General features: G+C 38.5%; 1 protein-coding gene across 3 annotated transcripts in view; it reads left to right on the top strand.

Moving 5' to 3' along the window:
• Window positions 1-23,913, top strand: part of SRGAP1 (SLIT-ROBO Rho GTPase activating protein 1) — a 298,594-nt gene that overhangs the window by 261,597 nt on the left and 13,084 nt on the right. For all 3 annotated transcript variants that reach the window (XM_027967491.3, XM_004006501.6, XM_042246974.2), the window contains exons 16-19: window positions 10,257-10,362; window positions 13,073-13,297; window positions 15,484-15,563; window positions 22,704-22,884. In XM_027967491.3, the coding sequence (XP_027823292.2) occupies window positions 10,257-10,362; window positions 13,073-13,297; window positions 15,484-15,563; window positions 22,704-22,884 (592 nt within the window). The remainder of the gene's footprint in view (window positions 1-10,256; window positions 10,363-13,072; window positions 13,298-15,483; window positions 15,564-22,703; window positions 22,885-23,913) is intronic.

The raw sequence follows: 23,913 nt of genomic DNA, 5'->3' as shown, positions 1-23,913 counted from the left end.
AGGGTTGTAAGAATGAAATGAGTTGATACATATGAAATGCCAAGAAGAGTGCCTGGCATGGAATCTGTTCAAGGCAGTGCCTACATTTAGCTCCACGGGCGTGTGAGGTCTTGATGGATTATTACGTTCTGTAGCCCAAACACTTGGCCATAGTTAATGCCAGACATATGATGAGTGCATAATGCATAGTTAAATAGAATTTAAATTAGGAGTCAACCTTCCACCAGAATCATTTTTAAATATTCGTTTATATTTTTGACTGTGTCAGGTCTTAGTTGTGGCTTATGGGATCTTTTATTGTAGTGTGCAGGCTCTTTGTTGCAAAGCATGGCTCTCTCCCTCTAGTTGTGGTCCACGGGTTCTCTAGTTATGGCACACGAACTCCAGAGCACATGGGCCCTGTGGTCGTGGCACATGGACTCTTTAATTATGGAGTGTTGACTTTCTTACTCCGAGGCATTTGAGATCTCAATTCCCTGCTGCTGCTGCTGCTGCTGCTGCTGCTGCTGCTGCTGCTGCTGCTGCTGCTGCTAAGTCACTTCAGTTGTGTCCAACTCTGTGTGACCCCATAGATAGCCGCCCACCAGGCTCCCCTGTCCCTGGGATTCTCCAGGCAAGAACACTGGAGTGGGTTGCCATTTCCTTCTCAAATCCCTGACCAGGGGTCAAACCAGTATCCCCTGCATTGGAAGGCAGATTCTTAACCACTAGACTAACAGGGAGGTCCCTTCCCCCAAAATCATTTTGTTGGCAAGCATGCCTAAAGTCCTAGATCTCATTGAGTAGGAATTCCCCGATCATAATTACCTCCACCCCCACCCTGTACAGTCTGATGCTTGTGTGGAATTCAGAAATGCGCCTGTGTGTCCATTCCATGACCCTCACGTAGCTTGAGTCATCACAGCAGCTTCTGACCCAGCTGGAAAGAACTGAGAAGACGCTGTCACACTTCTGGAATTCCCCTTTGGCCATGTGCAAAGATTTTCCTCACCAGCCTAGCCAGAAAGTTTATATCTGCAAAAAATTATAAGCACTCTCTAATGTTCAGTGGTTTTCTAGATACATAGATCATCCACATTTATGTTTACACATACCAGCTGGGTAAAGACTACTGGGCTCCATTGTCAGTTACTATTGCAGATTCACATCGCACTTTCATTGAATGAGAAATACTATTTCATTATGATTATGAAAAGCTGAAGCCTTGGAGGCAGAAAGATCTAGATTCAAATCCTAGCTTCACCGCTTAGCAGCTTTGTAACCTTGGGCAGAGATCAATATTTAATCTTTTAAAATATATATTTCTTCATCTACTTCATAGAGTCTGTGTGAAGCAAAAGTAGACAATCCATACTAAGTGTTTGTAGCATCATGCCTGGCACACAATGAGCCTCAGTATATGTTGCTCACAACATATAGTACAGTATATGTTGACATGTTTACAGATGTCGCAGCTACTCCTACTGCAAACTCAGGTCACATAGGCCAATACCTGGGTTAGCCATTTACCAGTCTTACCTGTTCAAAACATGTGTTTCTTTGCTATAATTATTTCACAAGCATTTAGAAATGATGTTAGTTTAACCCAGACATTGTGTTGGTTCCGGCATGATTTTTCCCAAGACAGTAAATGTGTTACAATCAAAGACAAGCTTTCTTACAAGTAGATGCGAAGCAAAATAATAGGATCATAAAGGGAAAAAATGGAAAGTCTGCAGAAATATCTTTTATTGCAAATAATGCCTTACATAAAATGCTACAGGGGCGCATAAAGAAGCTGCAAAGACATTTCCCCCTGTATTTAAACAATGGATTAATGAAAAATGGATTAATAATCCTTGGGCTAATTTGTATGAAAATAGTCTCTATTGGCAATGAATACCCACAGGACCAACATCTCAAAGAAGCGGGAGCCCCTGGCGACTAAGGCTGCTACGGTTGCTAGGTGCACACACCAGTAGATTTAACTATGCCAGTAATTTAAGTAGTGTTGTTAATGTTTTTGTTAGTTCTCTAGTTACAGATTCTTAGATGTTGTGCAGTGGTTTCCCCATAAGTCCTGTTATTTTTAGTGCATAATTTTGCAGAATGGAATGTTTTTCAAAAACACTTAATGGCACCATGTGTAGCAACCCCATTTCTTCCATTTCTTCTAATCTATTTAAAAGGGGATTCCTGGTTATTATTGATTTATCTTTAGGCAAGCATTTTCTCTTACCAATGTGACCATGATATACCTGTATTTTTCCTGGATTTTCAATAAATTATTTGAACATGGTATGTCATTCATTATTATATCCTTCCGTTAATATTACAGACTTTTGATGATTATTGCCTACAGTGTTGCAAAACGTTCTCAGGATTCAAAGACTTGACTTTTGTATTCAGGAGGTTTAAAATATACTAGAAGAGATAAGATATTTATTCACAAATAAATTCAGTCTATTTGCAATAGAAGCAAAAGACTTAGGAATTTTAGTGGAGAGAGGTCTCATGGAGATTGATTGCTGTTGTCCGTGTCATCTTCTAGGATCGCCTTAATTGGATTTTATTTTCTCTATTAAGCTAATTTCATGTGATATTTGTATAGAAAAACTTCCCTTTTCATCTTTTATTCTAAGAGTTTTTCCCTTTTCATCTTTTCTAAGAGTTTAGATAAGTCTCTGGAACACCTGCTACCTTTTGCTTACCTATTTTTGAATTGTTTCTGGAAAGATTGTGTGTGGAGGGGTGAGTTATTGTGCTATTCATATGCCTCTAAATACCATATTCTCTGGAAGCTTGCAAATGTAGTAAAAGAAAATTTGTCTTCGCATTCTCTCTTTTTTTTTCCCCAATGTGCACTGTTCATTCCCAAAATTACTTATCTGGATAAAGACATCACAGGCAAACTAAATTTGAAATAAACTTGCTAGCGTCTCCATTTCTCACCCAAGGGTTTTTTTGTTTGTTTGTTTTAAAACCACTTTGTGAATGGTTTTGTGACTGCTCCAGATCATACCCACACAGTCTGGGCAGCTTCTGGAATGTCCGTGTACTGTGGCTCTGAGGTTCCCTAGGGCAAAGATCCAAGTGACTTGCTCTAGTAGAGCTGCTCAAGCAATTCATGGTCTTCCCTGGCTGCTTCGGGGCTGTGAGCCCAGAAGAAGCATTTGTACTTTGTTCTGTGCTGTTATTTAGGGGACTGGTTTTACAAAAGGAAACATCTTTTTTTAGGAGGGTGTTTTTTTTGTTTTTTTTTTTAACCTATGAGGCGACAGAGGATAAGACGATTAGATGGCATCATTGCCTCAATGGACATGAGTTTGAGCACACTCCAGAAGGTAGTGAAGGACAGGGAAGCCTGGTGTGCTGCAGTCCATGGGGTCACAAAGAGTCAGACACAACTTAGCAACTGAACAACAACAACAAAACCAACATTTAGTCATTATAGAAAACATAATATTTAAAAATATTAAATGTCCCACATACATTGCTTTTGTATCCTCCCTCTGACATCAGATCGTTTCATCTGGGTATGTGTATCTCTGGGAGATGGTGCTTCTTTTTTTATGCAACATAGCCACAAAACGATTTTCTTTTCTTTTTTTTTTTAAGATCAAATTCTTTTTATATGTTTATTTATTTATTTATTTTAGTTGGAGATTAATTACTTTACAGTATTGTATTGGTTTTGCCATACATCAACATGAATCTGCCACACGTGTTCCCCATCCTGAACCCCCCTCCCTCCTCCCTCCCCATACCATCCCAGTGCACCAGCCCCAAGCATCCAGTGTCGTGCATCGAACCTGGACTGGCAATTTGTTTCATATATAATATTATACATGTTTCAATGCCGTTCTCCCAAATCATCCCACCCTCTCCCTCCCCACAGAGTCCAAAAGCCTATTCTATACATCTGTGTCTCTTTTACTGTCTCGCATACAAGGTTATCATTACCATCTTTCTAAATTCCATATATATGCATTAGTATACTGTATTGGTGTTTTTCTTTCTGGCTTACTTCACTCTGTATAATAGGCCCCAGTTTCATCCACCTCATTAGAACTGATTCAAATGAATTCTTTTTAATGGCTAAGTAATACTCCATTGTGTATATGTACCACAGCTTTCTTATCCATTCATCTGCTGATGGACATCTAGGTTGTTTCCATGTCCTGGCTATTATAAACAGTGCTGCGATGAACATTGGGGTACACGTGTCTCTTTCATTTCTGGTTTCCTTGGTGTGTATGCCCAACAGTGGGATTGCTGGGTCATAAGGCAGTTCTATTTCCAGTTTTTTAAGGAATCTCCACACTGTTCTCCATAGTGGCTGTACTAGTGTGCATTCCCACCAGCAGTGTAAGAGGGTTCCCTTTTCTCCACACTCTCTCCAGCATTTATTGCTTGTAGACTTTTGGATCACAGCCATTCTGACTGGTGTGAAATGGTATCTCATTGTGGTTTTGATTTGCATCTCTCTGATAATGAATGATGTTGAGCATCTTTTCATGTGTTTGTTAGCCATCTGTACGTCTTCTTTGGAGAAATGTCTATTTAGTTCTTTGGCCCATTTTTTGATTGGGTCATTAATTTTTCTGGAATTGAGCTACGGGAGTTGCTTGTATATTTTTGAGATTAGTTGTTTGTCAGTTGCTTCATTTGCTATTATTTTCTCCCATTCTGAAGGCTGTGTTTTCACCTTGCTTATAGTTTCCTTTGTTGTGCAGACGCTTTTGAGTTTAATTAGGTCTCATTTGTTTACTTTTGCTTTTATTTCCAGTATTCTGGGCGGTGGGTCATAGAGGATCCTGCTGTGATGTATGTCGGAGAGTGTTTTGCCTATGTTCTCCTCTAGGAGTTTTATAGTTTCTGGTCTTATGTTTAGATCTTTAATGCATTTTGAGTTTATTTTTGTGTATGGTATTAGAAAGTGATCTAGTTTCATTCTTTTTCAAGTGGCTGACCAGTTTTCCCAGCACTGCTTGTTAAAGAGATTGTCTTAAATCCATTGTCACAAAACCATTTTCATACCTTAAAAAATAATAATAATTCCTTAAAATCATCCAATAGCCAATCACTGCTTTTTAAAAATAATTGTTTAATATGCAACTAATGTGTGATTACTATAGAAAAATTAGGAAATGAGTAAAACAAATCTAGAATTCTTATGCACAAAGATAATATTAACCTTTTTAATATTTTCCCAGATATATCAATATATATACACCTATGTATTTCTTTAAAATTTTTTTATTGGAATATAGTTGCTTTGAGGCTTTCCCAAAGTAGCTCAGTGGTAAAGAATCTGCCTACAGTTCAGGAGAAGTAGGCCACATGAGTTCGATCCCTGGGTCGGGAAGATCCCCTGGAGGAAGAAATGGCAACCCACTCCAGTAATCTTGCCTGGAGAGTCCCATGGACAGAGGAGCCTGGCAGGTTGCAATCCAGAAGAGCTGCAGAGTCAGAGACGACGGAGCGCACATGCACACATAGTTGCTTTACAGCCTGGGGGTGTTTTCTGCTGTACAACAAAGCACATCAGCCATACATACACGTGCGTCCCCTCTGTTTTTGGACTCTCTTCCCATTTAGGCCACCAAAGGGTACTGGGTAGAGTTCCCTGTGCTATGCAGTGGTTCTCATTAGTTATCTCTTTTATACCTAGCAGTGTATGTATGTCAATCCTAACCTCCCAATCCGTCTCATCCCCTCTTCCCCCCTTGGCGTCCATACTTTTGTTCTCTACATCTGTGTCTCAATTTCTGCTTTGCGTATAGGTTCACCTGAACCATTTTTATAGATTCTGCATATATGCATTAATATACAATATTTGTTTTTCTCTTTCTTCATTTTGTATGACAGTCCTTAGGTCCATTCATGTCTCTGCAAATAGCACATTTTCCTATGTATTTTTAAAGCAGCTTATTGAGAGACAATACTCATACCATCAATTTATCCATTAATATGTACAAATAAGTGGTTTTTAGTATATTCACAGGATTAGGAAAATCACCACAATCAATTTTAGAACATTTTCATGACTCCAAAAAGAAATCCCAGGTAGCAAACACTCATAACCACCATCACCCACAGCCCTAGACAACCACTAATCTACTTTGTATCTCTGTGTAGTTACCTATTCTGCCTATTTCATATAAATGAAATTATACAATATATGATCTTTTTTGATGGGCTCAATTCGTTTAGCACGTTTTGAAGGTTCACCCATGTTGTAGCGTATGTCAGTACTTGTTTTAAATTCCCAAATAATATTCCATTATGTAGATATACCATAACTACATACTTTTGATTTTTTTTTAAAAAAAAGCTGCATCATGCCAAATGACTGCTAGTGAATATAAGATTTCTTTTAGACGTGATGAAAATGTTCTATAATGGACTGAAGTCATGGTTGCTCAATTCCAAATTGCTGCGATTCATGGGGTCGCAAAGAGTCGGACACGGCTGAGCAACTGAACTGAACTGAAATGTACTAAAACCCATCAAATTGTATACTTAAAATACGTGAATTATATCTCAATAAATCTGTTATTAAAAATTATCATACCACATTTTCTCTTTATAAACTATTTTTTTAATTTAATATGTTATTTATACTTTCTCACATCACTAAGTTATTTTTCAAAATATAGTTTTTAGTGTCCATATAATGGTTTTTATTCTATTTAACAAATTCCCTAGTTTTAGAAATTTAGATTGTTTCCAAAAGTGATTTTGCAGTTACACAAAAATACCATGATGAGCTTCTTGGTACATAAATCTGTTTCCTGTATCTGATGGTTTTATGGCAAAAGCTTTTGAACTCTTTTCCTGGGGTTCCAATGTATGTTTTTGTTGCTAAAAATTCTTCCAGCTTTATTGCCATACACAGTAGTTTTCTCTCTGAGCTCAAAATTTGTTTGCTGCCTTACAGTGATTTTCTCAAAGATTCCTTTTCTCTGCAAAAATGATAGTAGGCTTATTATTGAAACAGCCAAGGCTCCTTAAGCTAAGATTTAGTTTACTAATTTCTAGTTGATAATTCAGCAGAAGGAGAGACATTATTTATATATTTATATCTATAATGTTTCTTGTTAACTAGGAAAGAACTCAATGGCTTAATTCATAGATCTCCAGAAAGAAACCCCAGTTAGCAAACACTCAAACCACCGTCACCCTCAGCCCTAGACAACCACTAATCTACTTCGTATCTCTGTGTATTTACCTAAATATATTGTAGATCTATTAATGGTTAATTAGAAAGATTTATAAGCAGTTCATTTCTTACCTAGAAGAACAGCTGGTAAATCATCTCAGGGCTAAGATTTGTGCAATATATTAAAAGTTCTCTTTTTCTCTTTCCTTTTCATTCACACACATATACTATTACACACACAACTGATTGATACTTTGACATTATTAAAAACCTAACACTGAACCTAAAAATATCCTGCATGCTATAAGTTGCTTCAGTCGTGTCCAACTCTTTGTGACCCCATGGACTGTAGCCCACCAGGCTCCTCTGTACATGGGATTCTCTAGGCAAGAATACTGGAGTGGGTTGCCATTTCCTCCTCTAGGGGATCTTCCCAACCCTCAGATGAGGGATCGAACCCTCATCTCTTAAGTCTCCTGCATTGGCAGGCAGGTTCTTTACCACCAGCGCCTTTAAATTCCCCTTGATTATTGGATATTGGGCTATGGAGTTCAGAAATATTTGCCTGCTCTTACATAAGCCATTTCTACATGTGACCACCAAGGAATTTCCTTCCCTTTCTTCCTCCTTAAGGATAAATCTGCATCTTATGTTTTCTTATTTGTTTTCTGAAAAACACCTTTACAAACAGTGCCACAGAAGAGCTGATATTTTCAGAGGAATGGCCATTTGAACTTTTGGCCATTTTCTGAATTCACTTCTGTTTGGTGAATTTTTCACACATGTTTACATGGAGCTGTCAAACCTCCATGCTGTGAAGCTGGTATGCTGACATGGGAACCTTGCAGTGCTAGGGAAGGAACATAAATTAGCCAAGGGAGCTCTGAGCATGTGACTGAGATTGGGCAAATCCCACTTTTACCTAATTACATGAGATGCTGAATAGTGAAAAAGAATCCCAGCATAAAAGAAATCCAGGTGAAATATGACCTTCCTCACTGACAGCTTGTCTGAGGAAAAGATCTATCTTTTCATGTTGTGGTTGTTCACTTGCTAAGTCATGTCTGATTCTTTGTGACCCCATGGACTGCAGCACGCCGGGCTCTTCTGGCCCCCACTATCTTGGAGTTAGCTCAAATTCATGTCCATTGAGTCAGCGATGCTATCTAACAATCTCCTCCTGGCTTCCAGGCAGTATACTGATAAAGAAACCGCCTGCCAGTGCAGGAAATGAGAGACCCAGGTTTGTTCCCTAGGTCGGGAAGATCTCCTGACGTAGGAAATGGCAACTCACTCCAATATTCTTGCCTGGGAAATTCCAGGGACGGAGGAGCCTGGCAGACTACAGTCCATAGGGTTCACGAAGAGTTGGACATGACGGAGCACACACACACACGCTCATCTTTTCATGCATATAAAATTCTGAAGGGTTATGAATTGCCACACTCAGAGCCAGCTAGAAACGCACAGTAATTAGAGTGTCCATAGCAAACATACATTTTGATGTGCTAACTGGGCTCTGGAGAGTAAATGAGTCATTTGTACCAGAGCAAGACTCCTCTAGGATGCATGCTGCCAACCAGGTAATATCTGAGTCCTGCTCACAGTCGTCGTGGTCTGGCCTTTGGGGCACATCCATTTGCTCATTCTAGGAGTGCCAGCCTTTCTGTTTTGCTTTGGTGTATGTTCACTGTAGCTGCAGGGAGTGCCAACCTCACATAATTTTATCCAGTCTTGGTGTCACCTTTTTACATTCCCATTGCTTTTCTCCCCTAAAATCTTTATTTGGCATCTCATGGGGCACCCCCTTTTTTATTGCAGTAAAATAGACATAAAATTGACCATTTTCATCTTTTTTAAATGTACAATTCAATGGCGTTAAGTACACACATTGTTTTGCAGCTATTACCGCTGTTTGCCTCCAGAACTTTTTTTTTCATGCTGTCCTGAAACTCTCCCCATTAAACAGTAACTACCCATTCCTCCCTCCACCTCTGACAATCACCACTCTACTTCCTTCCTGTCTCTGTGAAATGGACTACTCTAGATACCTCATATAAGTGGAATTATACAATATTTGTGTATGGCTTTTTGTGTCTGACTTATTTCACTTAGCATAGGGTCTTCAAGGTTCATCCTTGTTGTAGCATGTATTCGAATTCCCTTCCTTTATAAGGCTGAATAATATTTCATTGTGAATATATACCACATTTTGTTTATCTACCCATCTATCAATGGACGTTTCTACCTATTGGCTGTTACGCATAATGCTGCTGTGAAATTAATATGTAAATTCCTGTTCCAAGTCTTTTTAAATAAAAATTTGAAACTGCCCTTAAAGAGTAGGGAATTGAATTTAGAACTCAGAAATTAGAAGCAAGAGGATCTTGAATTAAGATGAAGCCTCTTCGAAGTAATACCTGTATATTCTTCTAGCCTAAAGATGACAGGCCCCCTATGGAATTCGACAAACATTAAAGATCAATACTATATTAAACGTGGTTCCTTTTGCATTTATAGATGAAAAATTCACCACACCAAACTCTCAGTGCCTTGCAAATCATCTCTAGGTATTCCATCTTCCCTCTCTGTATAGTGTGGGTTTTCCAAGTGTCCCGTGAAGTTGTCATGAAAGACAAACCAATTGCCCTGGGGCTCTTGAGACTGAGTTAGGTAGAAATGTTGATGACTTGATTATTGAGTCCTTTGATCCTGCTGAGACTCTTGAGTCACAGTAATTAACAAATACATACCTGAAGAATTAATGAGTCATGAAAAGGGAGAGGTGTCCTATCCCAAAAAGTTACCTTAGTTAATGTGCAACGAAAAGGAGTTTCAACCATATCAGATGCAAAATGTGGAAACAGCAACAACTGAAAGCTGCTCAAAGCCAAGCCCATGGAAGTCAGAGAAACAGTGATGAGTCACAGGAGAGGTCCTCACGTACACCCAAGCAGATCACTCACTGATTTGCTTTATTGATTACGACTACATCTCACCTAAGGGCAAAGTGTTGCTTGTGTTCAGATACGTACTGAATTTGGGTGCTACAATGTTCTGCTTTAAATGAGGCTGGTAAAAGGATCCTAACCATGTCCTCTTCTGTCTGTAGGAATAGATAATCTCTATGAGAGGGCACTTCACATCCGCAAACTGCTCCTGACCTTGCCCAGGTCGGTCCTTATAGTGATGAGGTACCTCTTTGCCTTCCTCAATCAGTAAGTACCACAATTTTTTGCCAAAATGCTCATTTCAGTTCCCTGTGTACCGCTCTGAATTCTTTGTTCTTGGATTCTGTAAAATGTACGTTGGGTTCCTTTTATTAGTGGAGCCAAAGAGAAGATGATTGAATAGAGACTGAAGGTGCATTTTTCCTCAGCAGATCAAAGTCGTCATGTGTGACCTACCTTATAAGGTCACACAATGACCTAAATAAACCTCATCACCAGATGTGGAAACTGTGGCCATAAATGCAAAAAATGCACAAGTATTACTAAAAAGGACACTTTTCAGTGAAATATGTGCTTTTTCCCAACTTCCATCCAAAGCCAGTGCCATAAATGTTTTTGTCAAAATGATGTAAACCACCTGCTCATTGCAGAAAATTTCTGTGATTTTTAATGATAGTCAGGGAAGGAAGGGAATTGTAGGTGAGACTTGTACACAGACCCAAAAAAGAATTGCCTGCAAATTGAGTATAATGAGACCTTGTCAAAAAGATGATATTTCTAAAGCAATCTTTAAAACAATGTCACAGAAACCTTAAAAATCACTACATTATTTTCAAGGAAACTTGACTCTTAATTTAGGGAACTTGACTTCAGTTGTGTCGCTTGCAGGCACATGGGCTCCATGATAAGAACATCTTCCGCTGTTCTATCTGAGTCCCCTTGCTCTTTACCATTTCAATTAAGCAGTTTTTTTAATTAAAAAAATTCAGGTGGAGTAAACTTCAGGAAATGCTTTCTCACTCAACCATGAGCTCTCCCTTCTTAAAATTAGAACATTTTTTTCTTCTGTTTCGCCTAAAGTGTTAAGTTCTTAAAAGCTATGGGGATTTATTACCACCCTGCTGACTCTTCCTGAAATCATACCATTCAGACTGACCACACACCCCCAGCCCCCAAGCCAAGTATCTACAATAGGGAAATGCCAGCAAGGAACCCATACAAAATGAAGCTAAAGCGTCTACAGATGACATAAGTATAGAAGTCACCCCTGGAAATAAGCAGTACCAAGAGAGATGGGTGTAAACTATTTTAGGTTAAATGATACCGTAAACTTCGATCTTTAAATAAGCCTAGTCACCCAAGTAGTTGTAAAAATCTGAAGGTTTTCCATCTTCACCTTTAATTGCACATGCCTCTCCTTCCCCAACATGGACCACCTCACATTCCTGCTGGCCTCTACATGATGTCCATACCAAATATTCTTGACACGCCTAAGTGAAACCCACTGTGGACCAATCAACCACAATGGACTAGGGAAGCGAACTGACCATGAGTCGAGAAAGCTCTCAAAGTGTGAATCTAACTGATGGCGGATCTCAACAGACTAGCAACTGTGCCATGAGCCAGCCAGACCTCGGCATTGCTTCCAGCATTTCTGCCCAGAGATGTCCCCTGGTTCTTGCTCCTGCCTTCGTGCAGAGGCCAGGCCCAGTCTCTGAAGTAGAATATGTGGGACAGGCATTTTGGAAAGAGAAAGAAGCTATTCTCTTTTCATTGTAAAACCAAAAATTCTGTATCAGCTGTTTGCTCTTCAAGCCAGCACTAACTAAAGACCCAGAAAGACTGACTCTCCCCATTGAGCTTAAGTGTGTCTTTTGAACATGAGATCATTCTTATTCGGAATCTCATTTTTCCTTCCTGCATTCATGTTGAGGGGGATCTGTAACATGACCATTGGCGGTTATTTGTGAACTGTTTTAAGATTTTATGTTTGAGAAATGGCAGAAAGGAAAGACATATGTTGCCTGTGAGAATTATACTTTTGTATTTTCTACTTTCTCAGCTATCTTATTTCCCAAACAGGGTAAAGTATCTTGTCACACGGTATCTCAGTTTCTTTGTGTCTGTCAACATCTCACAAATGTAGCTGAGTCTCTTTTTCTCTCCTTCCGTTTGTCATCTGTTCACCTGGATTTTACATTTCCTTTCAAGGTTGGCATTCTATACGCTGAAAGATAGATTCTCTAGATTCTCCCTGGAACAGCACCTTGCCCATGTGTTCGAGGCATAGCATAAAGAACTTCTTATTTTCAGTCCCCTGTGGAAAATATCTCACCAACAGCCATTGAATTGAATTTTAAAATTAGTACTAGACAACTGGGAGTCTCCCCCAAAGTTTGTAGTTTGCAGCTTTAAATGGAATGTGAGAATTGAGGATTCTTTTTCCCCTTCGCTTGCACTTGTAATTGTCTTTGGTGTCACCTTGTATTGATCATCTTGCCCAAAAGCAAATTACAAAGCCTGGAGTTGCTTTCTTTCTTTCAGTGGGTACAAAGAAAAGGTGCTTTTGTTTTTCTCGGGACTTCCCTCAAGATTTATGGGAAAAACTGAAATCTGAAATGTATTTGGTTAGTTGGAGGACAGTTTTAAAGATGATCATATTGTTTGCAAGTGAAACTCTTTTACTTGATCCTGGTCTGAATTGTGTTAGAGATTATCTTAAACTCCCTTGTGACTTTCAAAAAAAAAAAATGCCACTTAATTAAGCAAACAGGATTTATATTCCCTTTTCCATGTCTACCTGGTGGAAAGGTTATAAGTTGTTTTACTTTCTTTGGAATTTGCTGAGCCACCTTAAAGTAGGATGAAATATTTTATTCTAATAAGAAAACTCATTTTCAGAATAGGAAGTATCCTATTAAGCGTTTGCTTTTTTCCCCTTGTTCTTTTATAACTCCTGTCTTGCTTGCTTTTGTAGTCTTTCACAGTACAGTGATGAAAACATGATGGACCCTTATAACCTGGCCATCTGTTTTGGCCCTACCTTGATGCCTGTCCCAGAGATACAGGATCAAGTGTCCTGCCAGGCTCATGTGAATGAGATTGTCAAAACCATCATCATCCACCATGAGACTATTTTCCCAGATGCTAAAGAGCTCGATGGCCCTGTTTATGAGAAATGTATGGCTGGAGATGAGTATTGGTAAGTCCAAGAATTTAAGTCCTTCCTTCTCCTCCTGGAAAAAATTATAGAAGTACAGATATCAACTTAATTTAAAAAAAAAAAAAGAATTGACTATAAGATGCCAGTGCTTCCAATTAAAAAAAAGAAGCAGCAGGAACACTTGAGATCAATTAGAATATTAAATCCCATGACAGCATTGGCTTCTTCTTATGGAAATTCATATTCATTTCTCTTTTCCCTAAGCACGGCATCTTTTTAGATACACCTACCCCATCATGACTTTTGTAGAGAATGGTTTTTAAATAGAGAGCTGTATACATCTTTACTGTTAAGAAAAGATAACTGAATTAACAGACTTCATTTTCATTCCTAAACAGTTTTAATTCTATGGAAAGTATTTCAAAAGTTTCATTTTAAAGGAGCAGCTGTCAACTAAATGTGTTTTCATTCTTACTTTCATTTTCATTCCTACTAATATTGTCCTGATCAATTACACAAGTCATGGTCACTTTGAACAGAGTTATTACATTATTATATTGTTGGGATAAAAAATGCTTAATAAGACAATATAGTCACCTCCCAATGAAGGGTAAAAATGTATAATCCAAAGATAAGGAAACCCCAAAATGTTTATGTTCACTATTTGATATATGAGTTCCAGCTTCTAAGAAATCATATACAGTAAAACTGGTTTTAATTCGTTGAGGTCCTCCTGTGTGCCAGTTTATATTCCCACTCGACCGAGTAAGTTAAGAGAGGCCAAGGAGCCAGGCCAATGACTAGTGGTTTCTGGAGGCAGCCCAAGTCTGTCTGATTCCTAAGTCCACACAAGTCTTCCCACTCAGCAGTTGCCTCCCAGCCTCCCTCTAAAACTGCCCTGTGCAGCTCAGATTCAGGAGCAGCTGGAAATAGATTTGCCTAAGCCCTTCGTTCTGGACTCTGCAGGATACTTTGTTTCCCACTGCCTTGCTGGGGATTAAGTAGAAGTAGAACTAGTAGCTGAAAAATCTAAATAACTGAAAGTACACTTTTTTTTTTTAACTGAAACCGCAGTATAATTTAAACTACAAATGATCTTACGCTGTTAAGAAAATTCATAGTTGACCATTTCCAGAAGTACTGCTTTCTAAATTAACAACAAAGCACGATAGATTCTATGTGTGTGTTAATTGCCCAGTTGCGTCTGACTCTCTGCAACCCCATGGACTGTAGCCCACCAGGGCTACATATTTTTAAAATACTTACTACATGTATGTACTGACACAAGCTCTCAGTCCTGGTGAGTTTTTCAGAATTTTATTTTCAGAGTTCAGAATTTTATTTTCCTAGTTGTATTTGTCTCCGGGCCAGTGTCAGTCATGTTTAGTATTTACAGATATTCAGGGCTCTATCAGTAAGTTGTGCCGTCTCATTCACTTTATCGGAGAGCAAATATATGGATGTCTGGTTGATATTATTTAATGTGTTGTATTCCAGGACTTTTTGTGGTTGCTCCTTTTTTACAAACAGGGTAAAATGCCCATAATAAAGAGTCTTGAAGTCAGGAACATGTGCTTGATATGTCTTCTCCCACACATGATATTCTCTATAGATACCGCTTATTTTAAACAGAAAGTCAGTATTATAGTAATTATCCTCATCGCCCAATGCCAGCAATATAAATGGGCTTTTACAACAATGTCAGGATTTGTATTTGTAACCAGTGCCTTCCATTTATCAGCATACATTTGAGAAGTAATAGTGGTAATGTTAAAGGATAAAATCTAACTCTCAGATATAAAAATGAACATGTGTCAAGAAAAGTTGAAAAAGATACTACAGCCAATTCAAAGTGGAAATCAAAGAGCCATCCATTTTTATGTAGTAGGGGATATTGAAATGAATTTGCAAAAATTGGTGTATCCAGAGGGTGATAATCATATTCTGCTAGAATTCAACAAATTTTCATTTTTATACATAAGAATCATTTGAATACTGTCAGTTTCCTACACGTCAGTTTTGTCTTTACAGAGTTGTAACATGTCAAAGATGAAGGGACATAGCGTCCTATAGGATTACACAATCCTGGAGGCTCCAGCATTCCACTGAAAGGCTATCCAGGAACTCCTTTGCCATTCCGAAGTCTTGTGTTTTTCCTTATAGTAGCAGTTGTTCAGTTTTGAAATTCACGTTGGCTTTATATGATTTCTACTTCTGCTCCTCAGCGACAGCCCATACAGTGAGCACGGTACGCTGGAGGAAGTGGATCAGGACGCTGGTACAGAGCCGCACACCAGTGAAGACGGTATGCACTTGTGCTCATGCTATTATAAAACTAGTCTTTATAGCCATTTTTATAACCATTTTTAAAGAATTACTTATATTGTACTCACTTTGGCACCATGTATACCAAGAATTGCTTGTATTAAGAATTCAGTAGATACAAAATAATATTTACTAAATACGTGTAAACTACAAAGAATACTACTACAGGGAACACCTGTGAAACCACCACCAAATTTAAGAAAAAGGCATCATTACCGTTTTACTTTCCTGAACCCATTGTCTTCCATACCCCTCAAGGTAAGCTCTGTGTTTGTGCTTTTAAAAGAATTGTTGTTTCATTTTCTGTTTTCTTGAACTTTTTATAAATGGGATCATACTATATATACTTTCACTGTTTTCTATTCAGTATTATATTCCTGAAATTCATCCCCATCATTGCATGCGATTAGAATAATTTATTTACCACTGTATAGTATTCCATTGTATTTTTTTAATTATTGGTGAATACATGAGGTGTTTTGTTTTTTTGCCATTAAAAACAGTTCGGGTATGAATATTTTGAACATGTGCCTTGCTGCAGGTGTACAGGAGTTTCTCTCAGATATACACACCTAGGAGTAAGCATGTCTTCAACCTTGCTACATACTGTCAAACTATTTTTGAAAATGGTTGTAAGGGCAGTCCAGTGGTTAAGATCCCATGCTTACACTTCAGGAGGCATGGGTTCAATCCCTGGTCAGGGAACTAAGATCCCACCTACCACAAGCAGCCAGAAAGTAAGAAAATGGTTGTGGGGCTACCCACTCCCACCAGCAGTGTCTCAGCCTTTCAGTTGTATGTAGTCATCAACACTTGCGTTTATCAAATATTGTCTTTGCCAATACTGTCAAGTGTTTAATGGTATCTCATTGTGATTTTAATGTGCATTTCTCTGCTTACTGATGAAGACGTTTTAAAATGTAGTATATTAATAGAAAACTTCTGGTATGGTAAGGGTAAGGGGGTATGGTAAGACCAACAGAACAGGAGATGATCGCCATTGAGAAGATAATCTGATGCCCACAGTTCCTAAGAGGAGGGGACACATCACACCTCAGGGGGCCAGGGAAGGCACCAGGGTCAGACAGGCAGGAGAACAATTGGCCAAGAGTTTTTATGGTGGTTTCCACAGGAAGGAACAAGCAAGGCAGGGTAAGCAGGGTTAGGATTGCCTAGTTTTAATAATTTCAGAGGGCTCTGTGGCTGTCTGTGGTTGGTACCTGGCCATGAAGTGATTGGGGCAGGGAGATAGTGGCCTAAAGTATGGGAGCCCCAGAGAGGAAGTGGCTGGAGTGTGAGACCTGGATTGGTTGGTTTGCATTTGAAAAGCACATTCCAGATGAGTTGTTTACTAGGAATTTACCAACCCTGGAAGGGACAGTCCCTCCAGGGGGGGCAAAGCCCCAGAGGTCATACTATGAAAAATGAAAAACATGGTTATTACAGATACACTAATTTTTGTATGTTTAGATTTATTTTTGAAAAATTCCTATCAAATGTTTTTCCATCTTAGGGCCTATTTGCCCACTGTTAGTTTCTCTGGGCTTTTTTTGCTTGGTTTAGTTTACTTTGGTTTGGCTTTGGTTTTTCCTTGTAAAAGTTTATGAAGCTGGATCAAGTCCTTTATTGAGTATCAGTTCAGTTGCTCAGTCGTGTCCAACTCTCTGTGACCCCATGAAACACAGCACACCAGGCCTCCCTGTCCATCACCAACTCCCAGAGTTCAGTATATGCTTTGCAAATATTTTCTGCTCTGTAGCCTAACTTCCATGTGTCTATTATGTCTTTTGCCAAACAGAGGATCTTAATTTTAAAGGAGCTGAATTTACCCATCTTTTCCTTCATGGTTGTTTCACTTTGTGTCTCCTTAAAGAAATCCTTATCCTTCTGTGCCTTGATGTTAATGCAGAAGTTCTTCTATAGCCTCTGTTAAATCCTTTCAGGTTTTGTTTTTCACACATAGGGCTTAATTCTACCAGGAATTCATTTGGAGGTATGGTGTGAGGTAGGGATCTGTGCCTCTTTTCTCCATATGGATGCATAGCTGTCCCCACTGTCCCAGCCTTAATTGTCCTTTCTCTACTGCCCCACACCTTAATCATAAGTCAAGTGTCCTCTCTGTGTGAGTCCATTTCTGGTCTCTCTTTTCCGTGGGTCTACTTGTTTATCCCTACACTGCTGTCTTCATCTTGATACCTTTTAATAAATCTGAATGTTTGTCAAATCAAGACCTCTGACTTTGTTCCTCTTAAGAATTCTTTGCCTTTTGCAATTTCACTTAAATTGCAAATTCAGGTTTTCAAGTTCCTAGAAACAAACAAGAAAAAGCTAAAAACCTATTGAGGTTTAGATTGCAATTGCACCGATTCTACATATATTAATATGGAAAGAATTGATATTTTATAATATACGGTCCACAAACATCTTTCTAGTTACTTAATGTCACCCAATAAACTTTTATACGTTTCTCTGTAGGAATCATTTTTTTCTCTAACTTCTTAAGTTTGATGTTTAACGTTACTTTTTGACATTTTTAATATGAACATATAAAGCTGTCAGTTTTTTTCTTAATATCTCTTTAGCTGTAAGCATAATCCTTTTATTCCCTCTTTAACTATGACTAACGTGCTTTAAACTTATTCAGTTTTATTTTTGACTATTTTTCCTCCCACGTTCAGTTCACTTTCATACCCGCTTGGTCATTTGCTCTTTACTCATAATACTAATCCTTTCTATTGTTTTAGATTATGTGTCTAATTATTCTAAAAAGCTGAAGTCGTCCTGGATTTGTTTTTGTTGGCTTTTGTTCATCTGAGTCTTATTTCCAATGTGTTTTATATATTTTTTACATATTTCTTAGAACTTTATGGAATTCATTTACGTTGGGGTAAAGGTATGTCCCTCCAGAGAGGGTTTTCATTTACTTCTGCCTGGGGCATAACCAGCTTGGAACCACAGTAGATTTTTATTTTGAGGTTTTTTCAGGCCACCCAGGTAGTATCAACTTAAAATGCAAACCTGCCTGAGGGCTAGAATGTGATTGGGATTCTGAGGTGATTTTTTTTTCCCCTCCAAGCCTTCAGATAGATTTTTTCCCTTAAATTCAAGGTCAGAGTGATTACATCTATGGAGAAGTGTGGAGAGTGAGAAGGGAGGAGAATTTCAGAACTAGAAATCCACTGTGACACTGAGAATTTGATACTTGGTGGGGCTTAGAGTCTCCATACTGGGCAGCCCCTGGACCTAGTCTTTTGTTTAAAATAAAGCTTAAGTTAACCAGGCAGGGGAAAATGCTCTCAAGGCAAACTCTGACTTACATATTCTAGTGTTCATAATTCTGGTGTCCTATTTAAGTCCGTAGATTCCTTCATTCATCAAGTTTAGTATTCCTCACTGTCATGATTAATGCACGTACGAAGTTGGGTTTTTTTTTAATCCAGCATTTTTAGTTGATTTCAGCAGGAAGGTTATCAAGGTGTCTAGAGTCCACCCTCTGCTTTTAAAAAAAAAAAAAATTTGACATTTTTCAGAAACGTAAGTTGGAAGAAACTCTTTGAAGTGACAGCTTCTGTTTCTGTGGGGTTGCTTTTGAAAGCCTCTGAGCCCACCCTCTGCCGTTCTTCTCTCCTTTCTCTTGTCTTGAGTTCCGTTTCTCTGTAATTCATTCCTTTTTCACTGGTGACTTTTCTCCGTGTTTCCTTGCTTGTCTCAGTGGCAGGAAAAGCCCATGACAGAGCCCTAGCCACCCTTCTTCCCAAACCTCAGTCTCACCTCTGTACCATCTGTCAGTTCGTACCTGTTCTTACCTCTTGGCTACAAAAGAGAGCTCTGTGTTTGAGATAACATTTTGATCTTGTTCACCTGATAGTGCTGGAGAGAAAAGCAGTGCTTACAAAGAACAGATGTTCTTGCCTGCAGCCTGACTCTTCCTGTAACTAAATTAACCAGAGTATTGATCTGTCTCTTTGATCACCCAGGTATTGCATTTTCTTCCCTCTGTCACAGTATCACTAAAGAGAGTAACTTCTGTTTCCAAAAGAGAGGCTGTCACAGAACAGAATCATCATCTGCAAGGGCAGGGCTAACAGATGTAGCAGAGACAGTGTCAGGGACAGCAAGGTCCCAAAGGGATAGCGTGATATACTAGCACTTTGTATAAACTTACAAAAAATGGAAATCTCTTGCACAAAATTGTAATAGCCATTCATTGTAGGAAAATGAACTTATCACGTTCACCCTCATTGTTGTTATTGGTAGCAGTAGCATTCTGCTAAGCTCTGCAGGACTCTAAAGGGCTGTGTGACCCTACATGAAAGGGGCGTGGTGCATCGCCATGCCCTGAGATCGATTTGCTCCGCAGTGACTACACTGAGACGTGTATAAATAGCTTATTGATTGACACTTGACTGAAATTTCTCTCATGGGAGTAGAAAGAAGTCAAAATAATGAAATTGCTCAGAATTACTAGTTGATGTAGTAAGATCACCAATGAAGTATGTGTCTGATTCATCTGGTCATTCGTTCATAATGTCTGTACCTTTGAACTGAATAAGCAAAGTCTGATCATCTTGCTGTTTCCAAAAAGAAAGAGGTAATCAGCATAGCGGACATGATGATGAAATTATGATAAAATATGTACATATCTATTAAACAGTTTTAAATGGCCCTTGGCCAGTGATGACAGTATATGATCGAATGGCATTAAAGAACATGAATAGCTCTCTCTTCCCTTTGACAGATACATGGGTTGTGTACTTTGTTATGCTATTATGTTTCCATTTTTTCAGTAAAACAGTTTAACCGTGTGGGTGTAGCACATAAGAATTTGCAGACTGCATATCATGACGCTCTTTTCAATCAGTTGGCATGCTTTCATTCCTCCATGAATGTTTATTTGTGTCCCTTACACCACATGTATGTTTATTTCTGACCCTCAGGGAGACCTGGGGTGAAAAATTTGGTATCTGTCATCTCGGTTCAAGCAGGATTTACTTTTTATGTGCAAGTTTAGAACAAAGTATACAGTCAGTCCCAGAGTTCTATTTCCTCCTCTATGAGCAGACTTGTGGATATTTAATAAAACTGCTATTTATATTAAAATAGTTTCAGGATAGAATAATGGAGTGTTAACATATGATCTATAAGTTATTGTCAGTTGTTAAAGAACTTAAACTATTGTTTTAAAATTATTTTTACACCTACCTTGTTGAGAAGTATACCATGTACAGATTATAGTGTTTGATTCTTCCATATGAATTATTATTTACCTAAGCATCTACTTATCTACTAGCAAAGGATAGGACTTTTTTTCTCTTTATTTTAAATATATAGCAGAAATTCACCCTGGTCCTTCATAGAAGATAAATCCTAAGCTTCTTCAATATGTTTGTTGATTTTTATGTTCATGCTGTCCCAGAGAATGTTTGCATTTTTCAAGTGAGAAAAAAGCTTAGCTGACTATCCAGAGATTTCATTTGTAGTTATTTCATATAACAGATATTGAAGATATTAAAGTTTGGGAAGAGATTAACTCTTTTAAATGAAAAGGTTTGTCACCAAGGGAAATAGAAGATAATAAGTTCCTGACAAAATATTTGACAGTTTTTAATCTATTATGTGTACATATATTCTAAAGCATTTCTAAAGTAACAGCACACATGTTCAGTTTTTAACAAATGAGGTTGCTCACTGCAGAGAGTTCTCTAAGCATAATACCACTTGTCCTGACCCTTTTTTGTTCTGTTTCTTATTGATTAGAAGTTGACTCACCTGTTGTTGGTAGCAGGGATAAGGATGGGGTGATGGTGAGAGAGGAGAGGAGAGACCACGGAGCCACCAGTTCTGGGCTTTTTGCAGTGACCTGAATCACAAAATGCAACTCCTGTTGTTTTGAGTGGTTTGTCCTCTTATTTGCCTTCAATATTTGTGGTCAGAATTAAAATAGAGCTGAAATGCCAATTCTAGGCCCAGAGTTTGATATCTCTTTTCAACTTTTGATTTTGAGATCACTGTAGATTCATATGCAGCTGTAAGAAACGCTACAGACAGTTGCCATACACCTCCTGCCCCCCACGTCCCCCCAGTAGTAACTAACATCTTACATCACGGTTGCTACTATCGCAAGGACACTGACGCTGATACACTCCATCCATTATATTCACCAGCTTTACATGCACTCACTCGTGTTGTTTATTTAGTTCTACACAGTTTTATCACACAAGTAGATTTGTGTGACTGCAGTCAAAATCAAGAACAGTTGCATCATAGGGAGCCCTTTGTGCTACCCTTTCATAGCCAAAGCCATTTCCTTCCATCGCTTCCCCCCACCCTAGCCTCTGGCAATCACTACTCTCTCCTCCATCTCAGTTATTAGGTCATTTCAAGTGTGTCATATGAATGGCCTTGTGCAACATGTAACTTTTTGAGGTTGGCTTTTTCTCACTCACCATTATTCCTTTCAGTACCTTTTGATCCTAGAAGATATTTTTGAATCTGGTCTCTTAAGTAGGTATGCTTGTGTCACAAATGATATCTAGAATTTGGTTTTGATACTAGAAAAAAATAAAGTTGTCTTTATACTTGGTGATAAGATTTGATAGTGCCAAAAAAAATACCTAAGGAACTTAAATATATTCAAACAATATTTAATGTGGTGATATCTGTAAACTTGCTTTTAAAATTGGCAAATAAAGCATAACCTTCTAGAATAGTGACTCTTACGTGTTATAAATAGTATTAACATGTTGCCTGGGAACTTCATCAGTGTCAAAGTAATATTGGAACTATTGCAGAGAACATTACAACCCAAGGAGCGATTTTATATATCACAAAGTTTTAAACATTTTTAGTAGACTGTCATGATCTCTGTAGTACAAGGCTGTAGAAATTAAGATCGAATTTTCACTTTTTCTTTGCCTGAGAAACTGATGACAGAAAGAGGATGCTTTTCTTTATCCCTTTTAACAGCATCGTTTTCTCATCGTCTTGATTTGTGACCTTCTTCTGTCTGGTTATTAAAATGACCTTGTTTCTTTCTAAAGCCTCATATAGACCTTTCAGTGAGTGTATCATGCCTTCCTGACAACCCTGCCCACACTGTTTTCTGGTGTGTTTTTTGTAGAATGTGAGCCAATAGAAGCGATAGCCAAGTTTGACTACGTTGGGCGGTCTGCCAGAGAATTGTCCTTCAAGAAGGGTGCTTCCCTACTGCTGTATCACCGCGCATCGGAGGACTGGTGGGAAGGAAGGCACAACGGGATTGACGGGCTTGTGCCCCACCAGTACATCGTGGTGCAGGATATGTGAGTAGTGCCAGCTTCCATCACCTGAGTGCTCCCAAGAGAAGACTCCAGCTGTTGTTCTTACATTGTTCTTACCTTGGTCTTGTGAGAAAATAGAAGGGATTACAGAGCGAAAACTTCTGATCTGGGCTCAGTTCTTCACCTTGCTGATGGAAAGTGAAAACCTGTTGGCCGGGAAGTACTGTTAGCAAGGACCCATGCTCTCCCAGCAGGTCTGGAGCAAGGACTAGAGAGAGGTGCCTTCTGAAGCTTTCAGGTTCTTAGAAAAATACCCTGTGCAGAGGCTAGTTTTAGGAGCTGAAGTGGCATGGCTAATTCCTAAAACAGTGGTACCTCTTCCTTTGGTGTCTATTTTAATTCCAGTTTCTCCAAAGGGAGGCTACTGACTTCAGGTCTAAAGAGAATCATCTCCAGGCTTCTTTTTAAATTTTGCTTATGAGAAAGCTCTACTTTCAAAAATACTTAAAGTGGTATCTTCCCATGTGGTCTTAATATTAAGTGAAAGAAACAAGTTACAAAATAACATGTACAGTATAATCTTAATTTTGTGACTATGGTATTTCACAATACAGCACCAATTTACGAACAGCTTTTCAAGGAAAAGAGAAAAATACCACATAAAATGGATACAGTGATTGATTCAGCCTAATTTTAAACTGTTAAAATGTCTCTCAGAATCCGAGAAATACTATGTGTGTGTGTGTGTGTTATGCAGACATACAGTCCTAAAGTACACAAACATATAAATATATACAGTAAATACTATACATACATGTGGACATTCTTATAGATAGATGTGCCAGGCAGAGAAGAAAAGCAGAGAAAGATATCTTCTAGAATTCAAAAAGTGGTTTTCTCTGGATGTTATATTATGGGTGATTTGTCATCTGAATTTTCCAGTTTACCTGCCATGAAATGATGCTATATTTATAGTGAAAAGAAGCAAGTTATGTTAGTAAGAGAAAGACTTACATACAGAAATCCCATAACTTATTCTTTGGTCCCCATTCATCAAGCAAAAGACCCTCA

This window comes from Ovis aries, chromosome 3 (assembly GCF_016772045.2).
Source record: "Ovis aries strain OAR_USU_Benz2616 breed Rambouillet chromosome 3, ARS-UI_Ramb_v3.0, whole genome shotgun sequence".
In the NCBI taxonomy this organism is placed as follows: Eukaryota; Metazoa; Chordata; class Mammalia; order Artiodactyla; family Bovidae; genus Ovis; species Ovis aries.
The sequence above is the reverse complement of the archived record's forward strand: the minus strand, read 5'-3'. Positions and strand labels throughout refer to the sequence as shown.